Here is a 21,021-nt window from a genome sequence, read left to right as displayed (position 1 = left end):
TATTGTGAGAATGAGAATTTATGGGTTATAGTTTACTTTCATTTAGGACTGAATTATTCTTTGCATTGTTTTCTTAACATATGGCTCTTAAAGCAGTTAATAGGATGAACTGTTTTCCACACTGTTCCTGCTGATTTTAGGTGATCATCTTTCTGGTGGCTCCCTTTTTAAAATTTGAATTTTAGTTTAAGATATGTAGGTTTATGTAACTTTCAAAGCTTGGCTTTTTGGCAAGCCTGTGTTTACTACCAGGTATGAAGGGACAGTGCTTTCCTCATCAATGAAGAAAGACAGTTCAATCATAGATAGGAAGGCCAGGATTCTTGTAGTAGTGGACCAACATCATCTCACAGAATGTCCAACTAGGAGTGAGATCCATAAAAAAGGGATTAAGCCCTATATTAATTTTGCATGTTCCTCCAGATTAATGACATGTAACCAGTATGTTAAGAGAAGTGTATTGGTCAATGTGTTAATGTATTTATTACTTTAATTCCAAAACTACAAGAGCACAAATCATGCACCTAATTTGCATGCTCAGGACTGTACGGAACTATTGTATGCAAGGGTGTATTAATCATGCATGAAAATCAGGGATACAACTGGGACCATTGACTTGATTGCACATTTAATGTTTTTGGGATTAGATCCTGCAGTATTTTCCAGGAAACAGGATATTCTAGTAAACTGAGGAGTAGTTGAAAACTAGAAATAGTCTTTGCAACAGTCCCCTATCTAGCTAATGTAACTGTATATGGGAATGAGATCTTAGGGAAAGAAAACAGGTTGAAAGCTTCTGGATGTTGGCTGGGGTATTATTGTGGAATGTATTCAAATAGTGAGTGAACTCCAAGGTCCCTCTCTTCAGACATACCACCATTTACTTCACCCTATTTTCACAAGATTGTCATTTTGTCAAAGTTTTCTCTGTGGCAGTAACATACAGTTGAAAATCTTTAGTCACCTTGATTTTTATTATCTTTTTCTACAGTAGTTAATTCATTTTATGAAGCATATGCAGAAAAAGAAGATAATACTGACCTACCCAGTTTCTTCCTGTCTCGGTATTATGTTCAAAGCATTGTATCATTTGTAGCATTCTTTAGGATGTTGATTTTCATTTTAGGAAAAATCCTTAACCTTAGTTGAGTTCTTTTGCATCTCTGACTATCTGTGGCAGTCAGCTCAGTTACAGACCTGATGAAAGATTAGCAGAAAATAAGGTCAGATTCCAGTCTAAATACAAAGCATTCTGCCCAATGGACTATTTTCTTCTTGTTTGACAAGCCAGCCATTGAAAGAGGTTAACTAAGAACTATTTAATTTACGATCTTTACTGTTGGATTCTTTGATAAAAATTACACAACTTTTTGTACACCAGCAGAGGAGAGTTAAATGAGGGAGAGAAGACAGTAAAGAGTATAGAAAATTCTTTTTTTTACTTTGAAAACCTCTTTCCCATTTAGCATTCAATAATACAAATTAAAAGTCTGTAATTCTCCTGCCTGCATTTTTAGGAACCTTTTAAAAGTTGCACTCTATAGACTGTAAAGATAAAGTGTAGACTGTTCACAATACTTTCTGCATGTACACATACAAACTGATGAAAAGAAATTTAACTTCTTTAATGTCTTCTGGAGATGTTGAGAGGGAAAAGGGAGAAAAACAAACAAACAAAAAACAAACTATGTACAGTGTTCTTCTATTCAGTTTCTTTTATCAGACTCTGGGCTGTTTACTGCTGCCTTCTCTCATTGAAGACTCTATCATCTTCAAGAGTGAACTGAAATAAGCAAATCAAGAGAGAATCATGGGGCAATAAGACAAATTCCGTGGCTTAAAGATCAGGTTACAGTTTGCTCAATTCATGAAAGAAAGTGCTATGAGCAATATTTGATATCCACACTTCTAAAACAGATATGGTTCCCGGACTTGTCTCTACATCATGACCTTAAGGCATCCTCAGTCATCAGCAAATATGATCCCCGCTCACATCAAGAGCTTTCCCAAGCACCTGCTCCTGTGTTGTTTCTGGCCCCAGCCAGATTCTAATCAGTATAAGTCAATAACTTTCTGAGCAGGATATGGTTTCTGTAGGAGGTTAATATTTTTCATTTCCATTGCATCCAGATTTATTGAATATTAGTGGTGGGTAATGCTCCGTTAAGAAGGAACATAGTTCCTTTCATAAAGCTTTGCACTGGAAATACAAACTACTTTTTCTGCTGAAGTAAAAGTGTTAATTGTTATTTTCACACAATTAAATGTATTTTTTTTGTTCTTCGACTCCCAACAGCCTGCATGGCTTGAGATGAAACAGAAGTAATTAAAGCCTAGCATGTTATGCCTGCCAACTTAGTACTCTGTGTGTGTGTAATGTAAATCGGTATGGTTTTTGTCTATCAATATTCTGGATTCTGCCATTAAGTATAGGAGATTTTTTCCGCTTATCTAAAAATATACTTCATGCAAAGAATGTATGATGTTCAGCCATTGCATCTGATTTTTCTAATGTTATTTCTGTTTCACAGTGAAGAGGCTGAAAGGTTCTACTCCAACTTTATACTGTACTATAAATAGAATGGACTGATAAAGTTCACAGTTTGTTTAGTTGTTATTATGGCTTCCAAAAATCAGATCTTTAAACCTGCCAAGATTTAGTTGTTTGTCATGTCTCTTAGGAATTTATTGGAGGGGGAACAGAATGGGCCGTTGTTTTACACAAGGTAGAATATGAACTCTTGAGCAACTGTGTGTCACACCCCTATCCAATTATTTGGACCTTAAACTACAAATCTTTATTACATTTCAAATCATTTCATTTCAGCCACAGCGCCCTGTGCTTTCTCATGAAAACATACACAGTGGGGGGGAACCGTAAGTATACTTATTATCTATTAAACCAAAACCTAGCATTTAAGCAATAGCCAGCACATCATCAGATAATTTGTTAACTTGCCAAGTACAATTATGAAGAGATTTTGGAGATTGCTTACAGAAAAATGGATGATGTAAGAAGATATCGAAGAAGGTCTCAGAGGGCAAAGCCTTAATTGTTTAATTTACATCAAATGCAGACAGACATGACAACTTACAGTTTCCCATCATCTATACTTAAAAGGAGTAATAATTTTGTAAAAGTAAAATTTGACTCTTCTTTATTCTCTCCATTTTTACATCTCAGCAGAATGACAGTTTAAGATTTAACATTGATTCATCTGCTTTACTGACTTGAAGCAAATTATTCAGAAACAGTTCTGGATGTGAATAGAGAAAAAAAAAAAACCTCGATATATTGATCACAGGAACACAGGCTCACACTTTTTGGTGTGATTTGCAAGTGCAATTCAAATATGAGATACAGGAAAGTGTTTCTGAAAACTGAAGAAGACCCTAGATCTCAAGTCATTTTCACAAACAATTTAAATGCTTGGGATACTTCAGTGCTGACTGTTAAAATGCAAGTTCAGTGCAAGATTGTTTCAAGATATTTTTTTTTCCTCAAGTCTTGCATTTGGGTCCTGTTTCAAGGATCATTGAAACCAGTAGCCATTCTTCCTCTAGCATCAGAGCACTTCAGCATATGCCCTATTAGATAATTTCTCAAAAATGTAGCTAAGGCTTAACATCTAAAAATATTTTAAAGTTTACCTATTAGTCACTTGAAGACAGAAGAGAGTGGCAAAAAGTTACCAAACAGCTGTGCCACAGACAATATATAATTAAAATAGGACGTTTTAGTTTTAATCTCACTGAAACTACAAGCTCATGTTAGTATTGTTGAGCATACTGAAGCACCTAACTCAGTTTTGTAAGCAATAATTTTCTATTTCATTTTGTTTGATATTGTTTAAGTAGTTCATGACTAAAGTTATTTATTCCTAAAATTAAAAACAGAAATATATTTAAATATATAGATTTATATTTATATATATTAAATTGCCAACGAACCATTCTTTGCTTTGAATATGTATTCTGTCAGTGTTGTTAATGATAGTAGAGTTTTCATACTTAAGAAAGTCTTAGATTAGCACCACTCTATATGTAGGATTTTCAAGTTGGACTTTCAGGAACATCAATTTTTTACTAAAATAAACATCTCATTTAAGCCATGAAAACTGCTGGAATGATACAGAGCTAAATGAAATACTCAGTACCAATACATCAACTGGCAAGCTATTTTGTTTTTATTGGGGGAAGTGTAATGGCATTAAGGTTTAAAACTCAGTGAACTGTTATTAAGAGGGAAGGAATGGATATGATTATGTTTTGCTTCAGTATTTTGAAATTAAAACTATTTCCTTTGTACAATTTCTGCAGTTATACCCTGCTTCTTTATATGCAGTCAGTCATATATGGGGCACAGTTGCTTACAAAAAAAAAAAAAAAAAGCAGATTCTGACTCTGCAGGACTCAGGGGCTTATGCAGCAATCTTTCTGTGGGCTGTCAGCCCAAGTGCCTTCAGTTCCCCCTAGTGAGAGTTTATTGCCATTCTTTCAATTCAAAAAACCTCAATTAAAAGCTGTCAAAAAATCTCATACCTCTTTCCATTTATCCACTAACATCTGCAAACTGCAGCTCCTGGCCGAGGTGGAGACACAGGTCGGTGTCTGAATACTGTTTGAGTTTCCATGCATTTGTCCCCTGATTTGATTCAAACCTCTTTAACCAGGGAACAGGTTACCCCTGTATGTTTCCAAATAGCAATTATGCTCCACCTTCTCCATAGAGGAGAGCACCTCTTTTATATCAGAGCAAAGGCTTGCCACACCACTTGCAGCTGAGGAGCTCAGGGAGGTCCCTCAGTTACAGTGACTGTGTGTGAGCTGCTGTCTTGGGCACCCTCCTCCACAGACACCTCACTTGTGCTGGTGGTACTTGCTTCAGAGAGCTTAAGGTCAGAGCCACAGTTTCAGATGCTGATCATGGAGGGTTACAGTGCCAATATGTCTGTAGGCTCCCCTCTAATAGTCCTCAGTTTTGGTGACTCAACTGTAAAATAATGCTAAAGAAATAAATCTATTTTCAAAGCCACTGGTTGAGGAGCAAACCCAGTCTTTAGTGTCAGATCTTTCCAATGAAGTTTTTCTTAATTTACTGTAAATTCTTAACTCTCAAGTCCATCAGGCAAAATAAATCCTTTTCCCGTCTATTTGCAAGAAGTGTTAGTTGTTAGTTAATGTTTAAGCCAGCTCCTTTACTTCAGCAAAGGTGCAAGGAACTCTTACTTCTTTTTAAAATGCATCATTTGTCCTATTTAAGGTTTCAGGCTCTATATAACTATACTCCTAGGAATGAAGATGAATTGGAGCTCAGAGAGGGAGATGTCATTGATGTGATGGAAAAATGTGATGATGGATGGTTTGTGGGTATGTTTTAATTTGGTTGCTTTTTTCTTTTTTTTTTCCCCCTAACCTTTGCTACCCTCTTTGTTAAGTGGCTTTTAAACAACTTAATTTTTGTTATTCAGTGTAATAAACCTAAACCTGGCTTTATCAGGAGAAATCCCAACCAAAATCCACTGAAATTAGTGGGTGACTTTGTCCTTTCATCTTTTGAAATTGGTGGACACAAATTGACACGTCTCCAGTTTGTTGTACAGCATTGTTGTCATTTATGACACAAAATGGCCTATGTATTACTGTTCTCTTCATAAAGACCAGGTAATTTAAATCTTGCTCACATGAATACATCTAAAGAATTGACTACTTGTGAGAACCATGTATTACTGAACAAACAAAGATTTCATAACCAGGCCTAGGTAAAGTAGCTTAATCATTTCATAAACGCTCATATACATGTAGCTAACTTAATCATCTGACTAGTCCTTTGCATTTAAAAAAATTCAAATTATTTAAATAGACTTGATGTTGTTGAAATTAAATTATTTCTGTGTACCAAGAATTTTAGAACAGCTTTTAATCAAGACCTAACAATTTAATCAAATATGCCTCTTCATTTGCTTGTCACTCCCTGCATTTATACTTTGTTAAAACTCACAACTCACAAATGAAATTAAAAATAATTTTTTGAAGTTATATCATAAGAAACTGTAGATATTTCTGTTTGTGCAATATTAAACATAAAAATTTTAAGGCCATGCTTACATAGTGAATTTCTTTTGTTATTCCCATCTTTCATTTATTGCTTCTAATTTCAGGAACCTCGAGAAGAACCAAATTCTTTGGTACTTTCCCTGGAAACTATGTCAAGAGGCTGTGAAATTTTTTTTTCTACTTATTTATGCTGCATCTCTGCAACACATCTGCATAAAGCTGCTAGAAAACATGCTACGCTGGCCTTCTGTTTTCTTGCTTGCAGTCTCAAATAGAGGCCATCTAGTTCATCCTCATCCCATCCCACCCGCCAAACCGTTCCAGCAGTATTACAGCAACGACCACAGAGTGAATAACTAAGCTTTTCTGAGACAAGAGGAATCATTTCAGCATTTAAACACTCCCTGCTTTAAAGTCTTTTTATGTGAAACACAATAGGAAAAGCCTGATGACAGGTACCCAGAGGAATTGCCATGGGGGGTGGGGGGAAGGGGGGAAAAACTATGCTTGGTTAGAACATTTGTGGTACTACCGTGAAGTCTGGTGGGATTTTTTCAGCATGCATGTAATACAGGGGAAAGTTGCTGTTTACTATTTTTAAAAAAATTGTTTGAGTTTCCACATTCTTACTAGCTTGGCAGCATTTTTTGCTTCCACTTGCTGTATCACGGGTTTGCCTATTGTACTGGTTTACAATGTATGACAAACTATAATATAGATTGTTTGCCTGCACTTGTATGCTGTAACATATGCACAGTGATTGTAAAATCTCAAGCAAGCATAGTGAAAAATGGAAGAACTGCAAGTGTTCTGAACGGGTGCAATGGTATTGGCTAAATCTTTTTTTCTTTTTTTCCCCTAACAAACCTGTAGTGTTTTCTGTTAAAAGGTGAGAAGTGAAAAAGGCAATAAGACTTGGGAAAGAGGATTTAAGGAAGAGACAGACAGTGGTATAAGCATAGACAATAATAACCTGCTACTGATGTCTGATACTAAATGGTTGCAATCAAAATGTTGTGATAGTAAGCAACATGAAATGTGAGAGGTTAGTGTTTTTACATATCAGGAATTTTAATAAGCAGAAAGTAAACAGTGTTAGTGCAATGGGTTGTTGGGTTTGGGGTTTTTTTCCTAACATAGCCACCTGAAAAATATTCACAAGTATCATGTACTGATTTACTTCACTATATTTGTATATGTATATTAATGAAACCCAAGTTACACATTCTTTTTAGGAATTTAGACAGGAAAAAAAGTCACAAGTATTAAAACCGATACATTTTAGAGGTGTTTTTTTTCTTTTTTTTTCCTGAATGAAACAAAGTATTTGAAAACATACATTTTCCATAAGCAAAGGTAAGCATAAAATTAGCAAATAAAATTAAGGCACAGGACGATAATGGCTATGGCTTTATAAAATAAAAATTCAGATTTGGTTTCTTCAGCACCTTATAGATGGCAAAAGCTTCTGCTGCATTTCTCATGGGTAAAGGATCGAAATTATCAAAATGTATGTAGTCTCTGTAGCATTTTGTACATATGTTTGCTTTTTTGTACAGAGCCATTTGGTTGTTGATTTTTAAAAAAAAAAAGTTCCTTATTTGATCTTTGCCCTCTTTACATACAGAACATTTCAATGCATTTTTCTTTTCTTGCTCTGTTTACCATAAGTACATCTGGATAGTGCAATTCTGTAAGATAGCATTTTATGCAAAATTTTATTAATTAAAATATGGTTTACCAGCCAAATCTAAATGTACATATGTCTTTATTACTGAGAAATGTCATTAAGACAAAGGTAAAGAAACATCTTTGTGCAGCATACCTTTATTATTGCAGATTTCATGGCAAAAGCTTTATATTCAAAGGCTTTCAATTTTAAACTAGATCTGCATGCAGCTTTGCTGTGAAATTAATACCTATCTTTGATGCCATTTATGATTGAAGACTTAAATATCTGTTGCCTGTGATATTTAAAAAGTACTGTTTCTACTCTGTATCTGATTTTAGAAAAATGCAGGTTTTTCATACCTGACTTTCAGGTAACTGACTTTGAATTCCTACAAGCAAAAGGTCTCTGTGGTTTTTCTTTTCTTGAATAGACTTCTAATAAATTTTGCTTGGAGTACACAACTGTTTCCCCCATCATTTCTCAAAATACATGTAATACATTACTTAAGTATTGCAAAGTGCTTAACTCTTCAAGCTTGTATGCAAATAGTTTCTCCTTGTATTTTTTTTTCACCCCACCATCAAGCATACACCAATTATATATATGGGCAACTAGCATTGGCCTCAGGGCTCTCAGTTGGTCCACTTCTATGTCATTATCCCCAAGGCAACTTGAGTGCAAAAGCATTGTTATGGACTTTCTGCGTGGCGTGTGATAACTTGAGATAATTCTTCTGTTGCCAGAACAACCCTTCACTCCAGAAGCACAAAGGTAAAATACACAATGGTAACCCATTATGTTAAACTCATTATGCCTGGTGAAAGTTCCCACATCCTAATCCTTCAACAAAAGCAAAACAAGAACTCCCATGTAAAGTGACAGCATAGGAACAAGATTTAAGGAAAACACTGATATTGGGGGAACATCTTACACTTGGAATATCTGTCTGTCAAGGAACAATTGTCAAAAAAAACCCTCAACAAGAGGCAAAATATGCAAGTAGCAGCTTCTAGGGATTGTGTGTTGGGGGGAAGGGTGGTGTGGTGTTGTTTGGGTTTTGTTGTTCTTGTTTTTTTTTTTCACTGACTGGTAACACAGTTACTGCCAGTGCCTCAGAGTAGCTCTTTGGTCCTGCTTCACCATGCCACACTGGCTGCCCTTGCCAGGCTGTCCCCTCTGAAATGCTGTGTGTGGTGTGTTTCTACCACTGACAAATCCAGTACAACAGCAACCTGCATTTGGACAGGAATAACCCATTTCCTTGAGTCCAATTCATGCTCAGTTTTGTCTTTACGATTGCTGGGCTGGAAAATGGAAAACCATCAACACCTCTAAATAAATTGTGTGTAGCTGAAAGTGGGACTGCTGTTAAAACTCCAGCAGGAACTCCTTCGTCAGTATAAGAAGCGTCAATGTTGAGAGCACTTTCAATCTGGATGAGGCCTAATTTAGTATCACTGAAGTAAATGTGTTCTTCCTATGCTAAGTTTGCTTAAAGTCACCACATGCATCTCCTCTTGCAGCCTGACAAGCAAATACCAATCAAACATTGTGTGGTTTGTCCTTTCTGTTTGCTCGGTGACCCAGCGTGGGCTTCAGGACAAAAAGTAGAGAAATATTTAAGTTATATCCACACAAACCAATATATTCAATTCTACTGTGTCTGCTGAAATCCCAACTACACTATTTAAGGAACAAACTGAAGGATTTTTGAGTTTCCTTGTATAGGCCCTTATAAACTCATGAAGGAGACCCTACAGGACTAGGTGGTGCTTTGTCCTTAAGGCCAGAGGTAGAGAGACCTGGGGAATTAGAGGCCAGCCAATTTAATATTTAGGAAGAGACCAGAATAAATGAATTAAAAGTCTCAGATATTCACAGATTTTTTTTGAAAATTAGAGATCAAACCAATTTCTTCTTCGCTTGTCAGCCCATGTAGCCTGCATCTTAATTTCTATTAGGATTTTTTTTTTTTAATGCTATGACATAGCAGCTGTGCTAGCAGACTAAGAAAAGTCAGTGCCAGTCCAATAAAATCAAGCCTGTTACAGAGTCGTGCTACATAACAGATGAATAGGTAACAAAACCACAGCATCCCTAAAAACCAGTTCGTCTCAGTGCCTACTCTGCAGTGAGCTGTGTATTTGCTGTTGAGGTAAAGGCTTCTTAAAACAAGAAAGCCCATAACATACCAACAAGCCAGGGAGACTAATGCATGAGCAGTTCAGGGTAGTGATCTATGTCTCTAAGCAAAGGGTCACCCTAGCAGGTCTCACATTCTGTCACCCACACCAAAGCAAAGCATGTTGTCATTCTGCAATGTCTGGCATTTACTAGTTGCCTTTTAAATGCTGATATACAGAACCAGGACAGGAACACGAGGTGCTTCCTGTGCATTTGAAAAAGCAGTGTGTGAGCCCATGGGGAAGCTGGAAGCATGAAGTCAGTAGCTCTAGAAGGACCTTAGGTCATTGCTAAGTATAATCCCTTACAGCATTAATAGTTACATGGTGAAATCCTGCCTTCGCTCCAGTTAACAGCAAACTCCTTTGAAGTCAGATCCCACAGTAGTGGTAATAGTTTATGTGTTAGCTTGAAACTAAAGCTGAACAAGAGAGAAGCCCTGAGCCAACTGAATGTCCAGTTTGGGTTGGTTTTGTTATATTGAAAAGTATGAGTGCAGGCAGAGAGCAGAAACTACTTCTTTAACAGCTCCCATGACAGAGCAGAGCAGACAGTTCCATTCTCTAGTACCTAACTGGCAAGTGCTGGTTGGTTACACTGTGCACCTGCACCTGGGACTCCCAGCTCCTGTTTCATTTGCATCAATGCAAATCCCATGTGTAATGTATTAAGAATTATGCCTTTGAGTATTTAACTTCTGTTTCCTCAGGGGTCACAAAGGAGCAAAGTTTTGTGGTAACAGACTATTTTACATTTCCAGAAAGTAGAAAGCATTCTCACTAAAATAGCTTTAATGCCTATAACAACTATCCTATAGCAATTTTTTAAGCAGCCTTTGTATAGTGACATCACAGTTAATTACAGATCAGGAGCACAGAGGGTTCTGCTACAGCAGGATGGCATTACATCACAAGTGACACCAGGGTAGGGGAGGGAAGTGTTGACTGACAACCAGAAATGCGTTGCTAGGTTTATCCTCAGTACAGACGCTCACATCTCAACAATTTATCTTTCCTGCTGCCAACACATAACAAACTTGGAAACCATTATTTCATCACCCACATAAACGAATAGCAAAGTAATCCTCCTACATTTTCCATTCATCAGATAAATCAGTAAACCACTTTAAAAACATCCCAAGAATAATGTAATTATTTATTCCTACCAGTGAAGAATTACCAGAGAGTTACACACAGTGACTCTTTATACTTCCCTCAGAAAAGGAGGGGATTCACCTTTCTGTCACGAGCCACTGTTTCCCTTTGCAAGAGGGTCCTGTATTCATGTGTGTCCACTTTAGGTGCAGAGCTCTAGCTCCGAGTGACTGGAACAGTAGTTTGCTGTTTAAATAGCAAGACTTTTTGGCTGTCTTACATTAAAATAAAATGGAGTAATTTTATTTCAAGACTTTCTACAAGTGCCACTTAAGAACCAAAGATATAGACTGCTATATTAAAATTATCAAACCTTCAGTCACTTGCATCGAGATTTTTTTTCTCAACACTGAGCTAAGCATACAACTGGAACCGGCACTGCAGATGGGGAACACTGAAGAGATCGAACATGTCATTCTAAGTGGGTCATCACACTGCTTCTGTCGCTGTGATTTGCTAGATAAACCCCAAGCATGCAATGACCCAACTCATGCTTCCCCGGGTTGATACTTCAAACTGTAATGTGAAACATGTACAAATACCAGCTGGTTTAATACCCACCAGAGGCTTTCCTTACACTACCACAATTTCATCTGTTATAGATAGGGATTTTTTTCACACGTAACTAGAAGCATTTGAACAGGTGAGAATGAACCCCTCCCTCCTTACACCATAAAAGAAGACACATTAATGTGCCCAGTATGTCTGGGGTAGTAAAGAGCAATACTTATGCCATGGAAGAGTTCAAGAAACTATTTATAGATTCGCTTAATCTGCTCCTGCAGCCAATTCTAAGGTACAGGACACAAAGCAGCACTACACACCATCTGAAGCAGAAAGTATGAAAGCCATATGCCATCAAAACCACAGGGAATCATCTAGGACACATAGAAAAACTTGCTTCTAGCCACCAATCCATACTTATGTTCTCAAGCAAGCATACTGCTACAGAGGGGTGCATAATTTTTGTACCTACCATTTAAGTCAAAAGGAGTTTTAAAGAAGAGTAGTCAGAGAAAGCAATTGAGCCAAACTTATGTCAGTATCAGATAATAATTTCTGATTGTCACAGCTTTAATTACAAAACTGCTGGTATTTAAACTGTTACAGAAAACTGACTTTTCAGTTGCACGCATCACTGATAAATTCCATGCACAGCATCCTGAAATTACTGCTAACTATCCAAACTTTTTTCTTTTTTTGCAGCACACACTTTCTTTGTTTATCTATTTCATTTCAGGGACACAAACAGTGCAGTCTTTGAGACAGGAATCTTCAAGACAGAAAGCCTTGTGCTAAGAGGTCCTTGATCCTTTAAGGTGTTAACCATTGCTTTAGTGCGGGGGAAAAAAACCCACTAGATTAAAATAAATTATGTCACTTATAAACATACATTCATAGGCACATCCTGTCCCTCAGATACAGAAATAGCAGATGTTTCAACCACCTCCTCTCAAAAAAAAAAAAAAAAAAAAAAAAACTCAAACCAAACCAAAAAACAAACAAACAAACAAAAAAACCCACACCCAAACACCAAAACCAGAGAGGTGGGTGGTTACTAGAGGAAAAAGAGGGGAGATGTTTGGGATGTTAGAGGCAGACAAGACCAGGGAGAGCTGTTTCAGACCCTGGAAAAAGGATACCTGGCCTATTTTGTGGAGTCAACCTTGTCAACCTTCTTCCTCTGTCACACACATCCTGTGCTTCCACAAATGATAACTCCCCAGGAAAGCCTTAGAAAGGCAACTATTACAGTCAGACCAGACTAGGAAAAGAGTAAGATCAACAGAGGAAGATACAAACATCTATGGCAAGCCTGACAGAAGTCAAGCAATTTCTGAAATCCTCCAAGATGTATGGGCCTCCTAAATGCCCTCCCTGAAGGGCGACCTATCCTACTTTTCCCTCCTGTTCTACCACCTTCTCTCCCTGTCAGCCCCAGAGGCAAACAAGCAAGAAAGGAAAAAAAAAAACAGCCTTCAGAGAGACTTATCTTGCATTTCTGAATGGCTTTTAGTTTTCAGCTTTTTTGGTGTTTGGTTCGTCAGGCATTTTTTGGCGGGAGGGAGTTGGTAGCAAGGATTGTAAGCAAGACAGTTTCCAAGTCTTTATTTCCAGAGGATTTCGTTAGGAGAATTTGCTTACATTTCAAAGCATTACCTGTAAATACCATGATTTACCTGTCTTCACCTTCTAGAGTGAGATTACCCTTTGAAAAGCCATGGAGGAATTACACTCAAATTCTGGCCTGGATTTCTACAATACCAGCAAACTTCAAAAGCAAAAATTCTCAGCTATGTTATGAATTATATTAACTCCCCACATACTGGATTATAGCAATAGGGGATGCAGGAATACCAGTTTTAAGACTAGATATGCATATCTGACAGTTGTCACATCTACCATTTCAGATCCACTAATTACATGTTGATAAAATGTGAAGTTTGCCCTAGTTAAGCTTTTGCTGGTTTTGTCCCTGCTGCAGTTTATCCTTTCTCATGATACAGCCACTTTTTGTAAATGTTTTCTTAATCTTGTGCACTTACCCCTACATTCACTGAACAAAAGCAAGCAAAAACTCTAATCAGGACAAAGTGTAAAACACATAATTATTTGCTTCCATTTGGTATTTGCTTTTGCTGTTAAGAAACATGGACTTGGACAAGCCACCAGTGTCCTTTCAACAAGCAGAAAGAAATCAAAATTTTAATGTGGAAATACTTACAGTATAAGCTACATTTAAGCCTTACGCCTGAGTAACTACAGCGTGTGTCAGGACCAAGGATCCAGCTTTGTGGCTGTCTACATTCTGAAGCTGCTAATCTCTGGCTCAGGGCCCACCTTATACTTAAAACAGAATACAATATTTGTCTTTCAGCTGTTGCTGTTTGTCATTACCCAATAAACATGGCTAACTCTTCCATAGCAACTGCTGTTAAAATGCTAAACCCCAGCCACAAGTTGAATGAAAAATAGATGTTGAACACAGTACTTTATGGAATGTAAAACAACAATTGTATATTAAAAAAAATTCTGATACCCGTTTCTAAAAGAAAAGTACTCAGAAGGCTTGGCACTAGAACTACAAATGACTGTGGCCTTACATGTGATCTCACATGTGATCTCCTCATTTGTTTGTGTATGAAGTCTCATCTCTTGGGAACCACAAAATAGGTCAAGGTATTGATCTAAAAGTTTGACACATGCTTTGAAGAAACACTTGACTGCTCTGTATTTAGAAAAAAGAATCCATGTATTCTTTCAGGCTTAAGGCAGAATGACCTTTTTTTTGTTTTCCCTTCCTTCTAAGCTTCCCAGATAGAGGTCTTGGGTCAGTAGACTGATATGGAAAAATTGTAAATACTTATTACTAAAGATATCTTTCTCTCACACGCACAAATGCACACAAGCTCACAAACAGTGTTTGATGGAAAATCCTGTTAACTACAGTGATACAGGATGAACCACCATGGACTATAGTCCAAATCCTTACAGTCTTCTGTTGCCTACATCCCTCCAAAAACCTGTAGCAAGCCCAAGGGAAACACCAGACACATTCTCAACAGCATTCACACTGTTGGAGTACAGTTGCATATAAGCACTTTGCTCTGCTCTCTTATATCCGAGGAGCCCTATCAAAGAGCTCTATTTTACAGCCCAGGATAAAGACATGGACTAAAAAGAACTGCTCAGAATGAAAACTGGGCAAAACTTCAGAAGAAGCCCCAGACATGATGAGCAGCTTTGTCTCCCACCTTTCTTCCCCCTTCCATAATGGTACTTTGTAGATAGTTACAGCATTCCCAGACTTTTATTATCTGTTATATATAATGTAAGACATTCTCAATAAGTCAGAAGATAATAATTTAAAAATATAGACAGGGAAAAAAGTTTTAAAGTTTTAGAACAGGAATAAAGTGCAAATCACAACCGTACAGGCATATGCATTTTCTTTTTAACCAAGAAATCACTATTATTTTCTTGACATTTCAATTCCGGTCTTTTTCCAGATAAACTTTAGTTGACCAAAATAAACTAGAAGAAGGGAGAAAACATACACACAAGTATTTCCATGGGGGGGACATAGATAGGATCTTGAGCTGGCAGTTCTACCACTCCAAGAACAAACTTTCTCTTGTCACCCAATAATTATTAGATAAAACGCTAATCTATTCAAAAAGCACTGCTACTACCTCCTGTCCAATGGGTTGCTCTAGTCACACAGGTTATACTATGGATCTGTTTTTAAAATCTTGAGGTTTTCAAAATTCTCTGAAATTTTTGTCACAAAAAATGCTACTGAATAGAATCAGCTCCTTCTCCAGTAGCAGCATAGGTAATCTCAACACATTTATTTTCCTGTAACCTTTTATCTTGGTTAGTTGAGGAACAGAAAAAGGTTAATTGTAACTAATTTAGAAGGAACATACCACAGCATTTTGGGTCAGCTTTAGAATAGTGTGGATGCAGTAATTCACATCCCACAAATGAGACTTGAATAGCAATTACAAAATACATGTCTGAAAAGAAAGAATGCAATGTCTAAACAAGATGTACACACCAGAAGCTGAGTGGGTCATACCTGAAACACAGTCAGCCAACAGCTTCTAAGTATCTGAAAATACTGCTATTTTCTGAATTACAATATAACATACCACTTTGAAAGAGCTGATGTTATCTCCATCACTTCCACTGCCCATTTCCGTGATCCTCATCACCTTACTTCCTCCAGAAAGACTGTCAGATAGCCTCTTCTCTTCTGTGCATTGCTAATACTTGACTTGGATCATGCAATCCAGCACAAGAAAAGATGTATGGTTAGCTACCACTGGTATACTAAAAGCTTTCATACGTGTATTTTGGCCTACACGGACAAAAGCACACCTCCCATTTTCAGCTCACACACCAAGAAAAGCATAACAATAGTCAATGCTCTACGGTCTCTGCCCTCCCAAGATGCCTGGGGTGGAGAAACAACACCAACTGGTGCAAAGCATCTCAGACAAACTACTAAAACCACCAAAAAGCATTCCCGTCTGCTTCTAACAGGGCTGAAAAGCAAGGTAGCAACATCTGCTTGTCAGTGGTCTATGGGGCAATAAGCTGTCAGAACACACATTCATGCCTGTTCATAGCCACTACCAGAGAAAAACTCATTTCATAAAATTATCACCAGCCATTGATAATAATCTAGTGGTAAATGGCTACCTTTTACCTCTAAAATTTAGAAAGAACAAGTGTCTTGATCCCACTTGATCCCTTCACTATTCCTTTAGTAAATATGATAAGCTTTTCTCCTGAAAAGACAAGGTTAAAGTTTCCACGTAGCATTAAAGATTAAATAGTTAAATGCATAAAATCACAGATGAAATCAAGAAATAGGACTAATTATTGTAGAAATACAAAATAAGACTTTGCTGGGTGTCTGAAGAAGTATATTTTCATTCTTGTAGGTACATGTCATTACACATCTAATGAAGTATTTTGACTCTTTCCTGAATGTCGCTCTATAATATGCATCATGAAAGAGATTTGAGAAATCTAACAACTTCTGTGCATTATTTGTTCAGGTAATGTTGAATGGCAAGCACATCAGAGAGCTTATATTGTTAAAAAAAATATGTAAGTGCCAGCATATTAATTTATGAAGCATACTGGACTTACCTGCTGGCACAGAGCCTTGCTAACTTCACTCCAACTTTACTCCTTTGGAATGAGCTTACTTCATTTCCAGTGCCAAAATGGGCTTTAACGTTAAATTCAAAAACGCATCAGCTTGCCAAATTTGGAGGTGATGTTTGACTGTAGCTATTAAAAGGAGCAGGACCACTGATGAGTGAATGAGCTGAAAAGAAAAACAACTCCTTCCTCAGTCACCTTTAAGATTCTCCATCAGAACTTCTACAGGCTGTCAGAACAAAAGGGAAAACCTTTTTTCATACACAGCAGGAAAACATATCCTTTCAGAAAACATTCAACTCTCATAAAATTAATTGTGAAATTAGATAAGTGCATCAATAAAGCACAAAATTTGAGAAGTGCTTTATACCTTTTTTGCCAGGAACCATAATTAAAATATGAGCTGACATTTCATCAGGCTCACAAGCAAACCAATGAAGGACAACAAATTTCGTTCCTAGTCACAATAATATGTAATCACCTGTAAAACTGGCAAAGTAGAATTAGTATGACAGAAGCAACACTTCAGGAAACCAGTGCAGTTATCAGAATCTTAGCAACATAGACTGAAAGTCAATACATGTATATGTCAGTTTGCAAACACAGAGTTGCAAATATAGATTATAGACATGAGTTTTCAAAATTAAGGTGAACAGTACTTCAATGCCTTAATATGAGATCAGCATCTCATTCCATTCAACATATTCTTTGGATTTTTTTTTTTTGAACACTATTCATTATTTTATGTGTCCTCCACTGCTCCTTTAGATTTTTTGAAAATTAAAAGAAAAACAAGAAAAAAAAAATCACACATGTAATGCACAAATAACAGAGAAGATGAAAGCAGAAATGAAAACCAAGCACATCTGTAATTAAACAAGTTTTGAAATTTGCTTAGAAGTTTATGAAACAGTTCTGAAATGGCACATTTCAGAAATATTTACTTTCCACTTACTGGTTTGTTAGTTTAGAACAGATCCTTAATGTAGGCTTCAAAGGGCTCTAAGACACCTACTTCCCACTTGTCAAGTAGGAAGCTTCTTGAAAAAAAGTGAGGTTTAAGTCTTCAGTTTCTATAGTATTCTCAGAACAAATGAACCTTTGACAGATGAAAAATTGGGGGGAGGGGACAAAAACAAACAAACAAACAACCCCAAAACCAAACAAACAGGACATTACTGGCTTCTTGACCTGCATACAGAAAAGTTTAAGAAAATGCCTATCAGTTGCAGTTTGCTACTCAGAACCTAAATAGCAGAGAAAAGTACCAGAGCGATGTGAAAATGATAACCAAATGTTATCAATGAGAGGGCAGTTGACCTAAATTACTGCTTCAAAGCTGGGGCAGGTGGGAAGGATTTGTAAGAATGTCCTTCTCCACCTCACATGTATTTACAGCCTGGAAATTTTTAATGCCTGGGAGAGGAGTGCAGTACTAGAGTCCCACTTCTCCTTTCTTTGCCAGATGCAAGAGACGAATAACAGAGCTGCTTGTCATATCACTTACAAGGAAAAGGAGAGAGGATTTCTTCTTTGCCAGGAAAAACTAAGGGTACTGCTAATTTATCAGGCATCCAACCAAAAGCTGACATGAAAATTCACTGGGATCCAAATTATTAACCATTCCTGCTCCCTAACAATGCGATTAGGAAAAACTACAGTCTGTACATAAACAGTCTTATTGCTTTGGGAAACTGTTTTAAAATAAGTAGTGTTTATTATAAGAAAACTTCCCATATACCCATGAGTTTTGAAATAGAAAACAGGCTGTGCAGTTTGGAACATTGACCTTTCACCTCTGGAAATCCAGTTTCAGTACATGTTGTTCCACATGTGCAAGTGATTTTCAGGCTCCATTTAGTATCCTAGGCTGTTACTGTGTAACCTTCCCAAACAATGGCCTAGACCAATATTTTATTATGTTATAGATTATTAGTCCACTAGTTTATTATGTTATAGACTAAGTTCTGAAATAAGACAGGAGGTTTATGGCTTAAAATACAGACATTGAAGAGGGTTTGCGTGTTTGTTTGTTTGTTTCTTCCTGTACCAGGGTTTATTCTAATTCTGCAGCCTGAAACAGAGCACTCCATAAGTCACAAGGATGAATTGGTTTAAAACATTTGCTCCTTACAACTTTTTTTTTCAACTCTTGGTCTGCCAAATTGACAGGAAAACAACATTTCCTTCCATCGAGGCAGGGCAATACTAAGAGAGAAAATAGGAAACTGACATCCAAAAATAATCTGATGTGAGTTAGGAAGAATGCCTCTTGCTAGCGACATGGAAAACGACATCATGCCATGGGCACAGGAGTTTGATTGTCCAAAGATAATGAGGTGGCATCATATGCAATGGTGGATTAGTGTACAGTGCTACTATTCCAATGCCTAATTTGTGACCCCAGCTCCCAAATCCCAAAAAGTTTAATGACATGAAGAAATCTGACACAGCTTCCCTCCCTGCCCCCAGTTTTCAGGGGAGGAGGGAGGATGGAAAACAGTGGTTATACTTTTTCCATTGCATTGGATAGAAAATAATATTTGGCAAAAAGTCAAACAAAATATCAACCTAAAGAGCAAAAGTCTACTTCAAACATTTGGGTAGTCATACTACAAACCAAAAGACTCCATTATGATTCTGAGGAAGCTACTTTATACATACATTCATAGAATGTCCATTAAATTCAGAGGATGTATATCTGCAGGTAAAAAAGTTGTAACACCAATGATCCTATAGTACAATGAAATAAATACTTGTTTTCTTATATGGAAGTTTCAATGGCACACAAAAAAAAAAAAAGGAAAAGAAAAATGTCACACTGCTACATATTTACAAAAAATCTATTTTCATACCTACAACTATTATGAAAGAAGATATGATGCCCTAAAACCAGGCAGAAGAAAAGAAAATAGCTTTTATTTTACTGAAAGGAATATGCTTTTAAGCGGATAAAAGACTCTGGCTTCAGTCCAGCTCAGCTGATCATTTTGGTACAATATGAAAGAACAGAAGTGCTCTAGGTAGATAAACCAAAAAAAATGTACACATACTATGTAAATGGGTAAAGGGACTTTCTTAAAGGCAGTCACTGAAAAGAAAGTAGGAAACAGCCCTATATCAGAAGCATCAATTCAGTATCGCCTTTCAAATCTTTTATTTTTCTTCCCCTCGGTAATTCTAAAAAGAAAGGAAAAAAAAAAAACTGAATCTGTGAAACATAAATAAAACAAGATCTAACAATTGCTCTCCAGAGCAACAGCACCTTGGAGAGCAAGTCACCCTTCCATTAAACCAGGCAGGGGGGAAAAAAAAGAAATTGAGCAAGAGCTCAGTTTCATATATGCGTACTATTTCCACTGAAATTAAGAGCAATCACCTGTCCAGAAAAAGGTTAAACATGTCCTCCTCTTACATGAATCTAAGAAGTTTAAAAGGGACATATGAGCAAATCTCAGTATAGTAAAGAAACATGAACAAACTTTACAGACACTTAAGCAACCCCAAACTTGAGTTTCTTAAAATAAAAATTAAAAAAAAAAAAAAAAAAAAAGTCTGCATATTAAGAAATAAATCAATAACTTAATCATGGGAACTTGAAAGGAATCTTTGCAGTGAACAAGTTATTATACAATTATAATTTTTGACACTGGAAACTCAGAGCCTGATTATGATCTGAGTTTGACCTGATACTGAAATTCTTACATTTCCAATCATTTTCTACTGAAGTGCATTGCAGGATTGACTATTTGAAATTGCCAATACTCAAAGAAAAAGAAAATGCAAATTACACACAAAAGAACTCTTTAAATGAAAACATCTAATATGTTCTTCATTCCCAGCTACAAATCAAAACACATTACAGGATTTACTAGCAAAAGAGGAATAAAAAAAGGAGTAGCAAATATAAGAGGGATTTTCACTTGAAACAGTTATCAAGGAGGAGGAGAAAAGAAACTGAAGTACTACTTGGTAATAAATTCTGACCTTGAACACACACAATGTAATCCATCAGGATAAACCGCATAGTGTCAATATATTGAAGGCATATACTGAACCAATCTCAAAACATGTTAGGACATACCAGAGTTTATACAGTACTCACAAGGAATTAGTGGATTTTTTTCCTGAACTTCAAAATATACAAAAATATTTGAGCTACCGAGACTGAGATACCACTGACCTAAACACCTGCCTTCTTTCTTTAAATGTGCCTATCTGCCTTCACATTCCTAATGCAGGCTGTACCCCCACAAGCTGACGACGACTGTCACA

At 36.8% G+C, this 21,021-nt stretch overlaps 1 protein-coding gene and 1 long non-coding RNA gene across 11 annotated transcripts in view; one reads left to right on the top strand and one right to left on the bottom strand.

Annotated features, from left to right (window-relative positions):
* Window positions 1-8,190, top strand: part of SORBS2 (sorbin and SH3 domain containing 2) — a 156,107-nt gene extending 147,917 nt beyond the window's left edge. For 9 of the 10 annotated variants that reach the window (XM_064652664.1, XM_064652659.1, XM_064652665.1 and 6 more), the window contains 3 exons: window positions 2,828-2,877; window positions 5,264-5,370; window positions 6,162-8,190. In XM_064652664.1, the coding sequence (XP_064508734.1) occupies window positions 2,828-2,877; window positions 5,264-5,370; window positions 6,162-6,223 (219 nt within the window). In that variant the 3' untranslated portion in view covers window positions 6,224-8,190. The remainder of the gene's footprint in view (window positions 1-2,827; window positions 2,878-5,263; window positions 5,371-6,161) is intronic. The other variant, XM_064652658.1, reaches the window with a different exon arrangement.
* Window positions 956-1,980, bottom strand: LOC135413259 (uncharacterized). The gene is made up of 2 exons (XR_010430152.1): window positions 1,694-1,980; window positions 956-1,197 (listed from the first exon to the last, which is right to left on the bottom strand). It is a non-coding gene; the product is annotated as an uncharacterized LOC135413259 (long non-coding RNA).
* Window positions 8,191-21,021: the final 12,831 nt, after the last annotated feature.

Source organism: Pseudopipra pipra, chromosome 4 (assembly GCF_036250125.1).
Source record: "Pseudopipra pipra isolate bDixPip1 chromosome 4, bDixPip1.hap1, whole genome shotgun sequence".
NCBI classification, from domain to species: Eukaryota; Metazoa; Chordata; class Aves; order Passeriformes; family Pipridae; genus Pseudopipra; species Pseudopipra pipra.
This window is presented reverse-complemented; position numbering and strand designations above follow the sequence as displayed.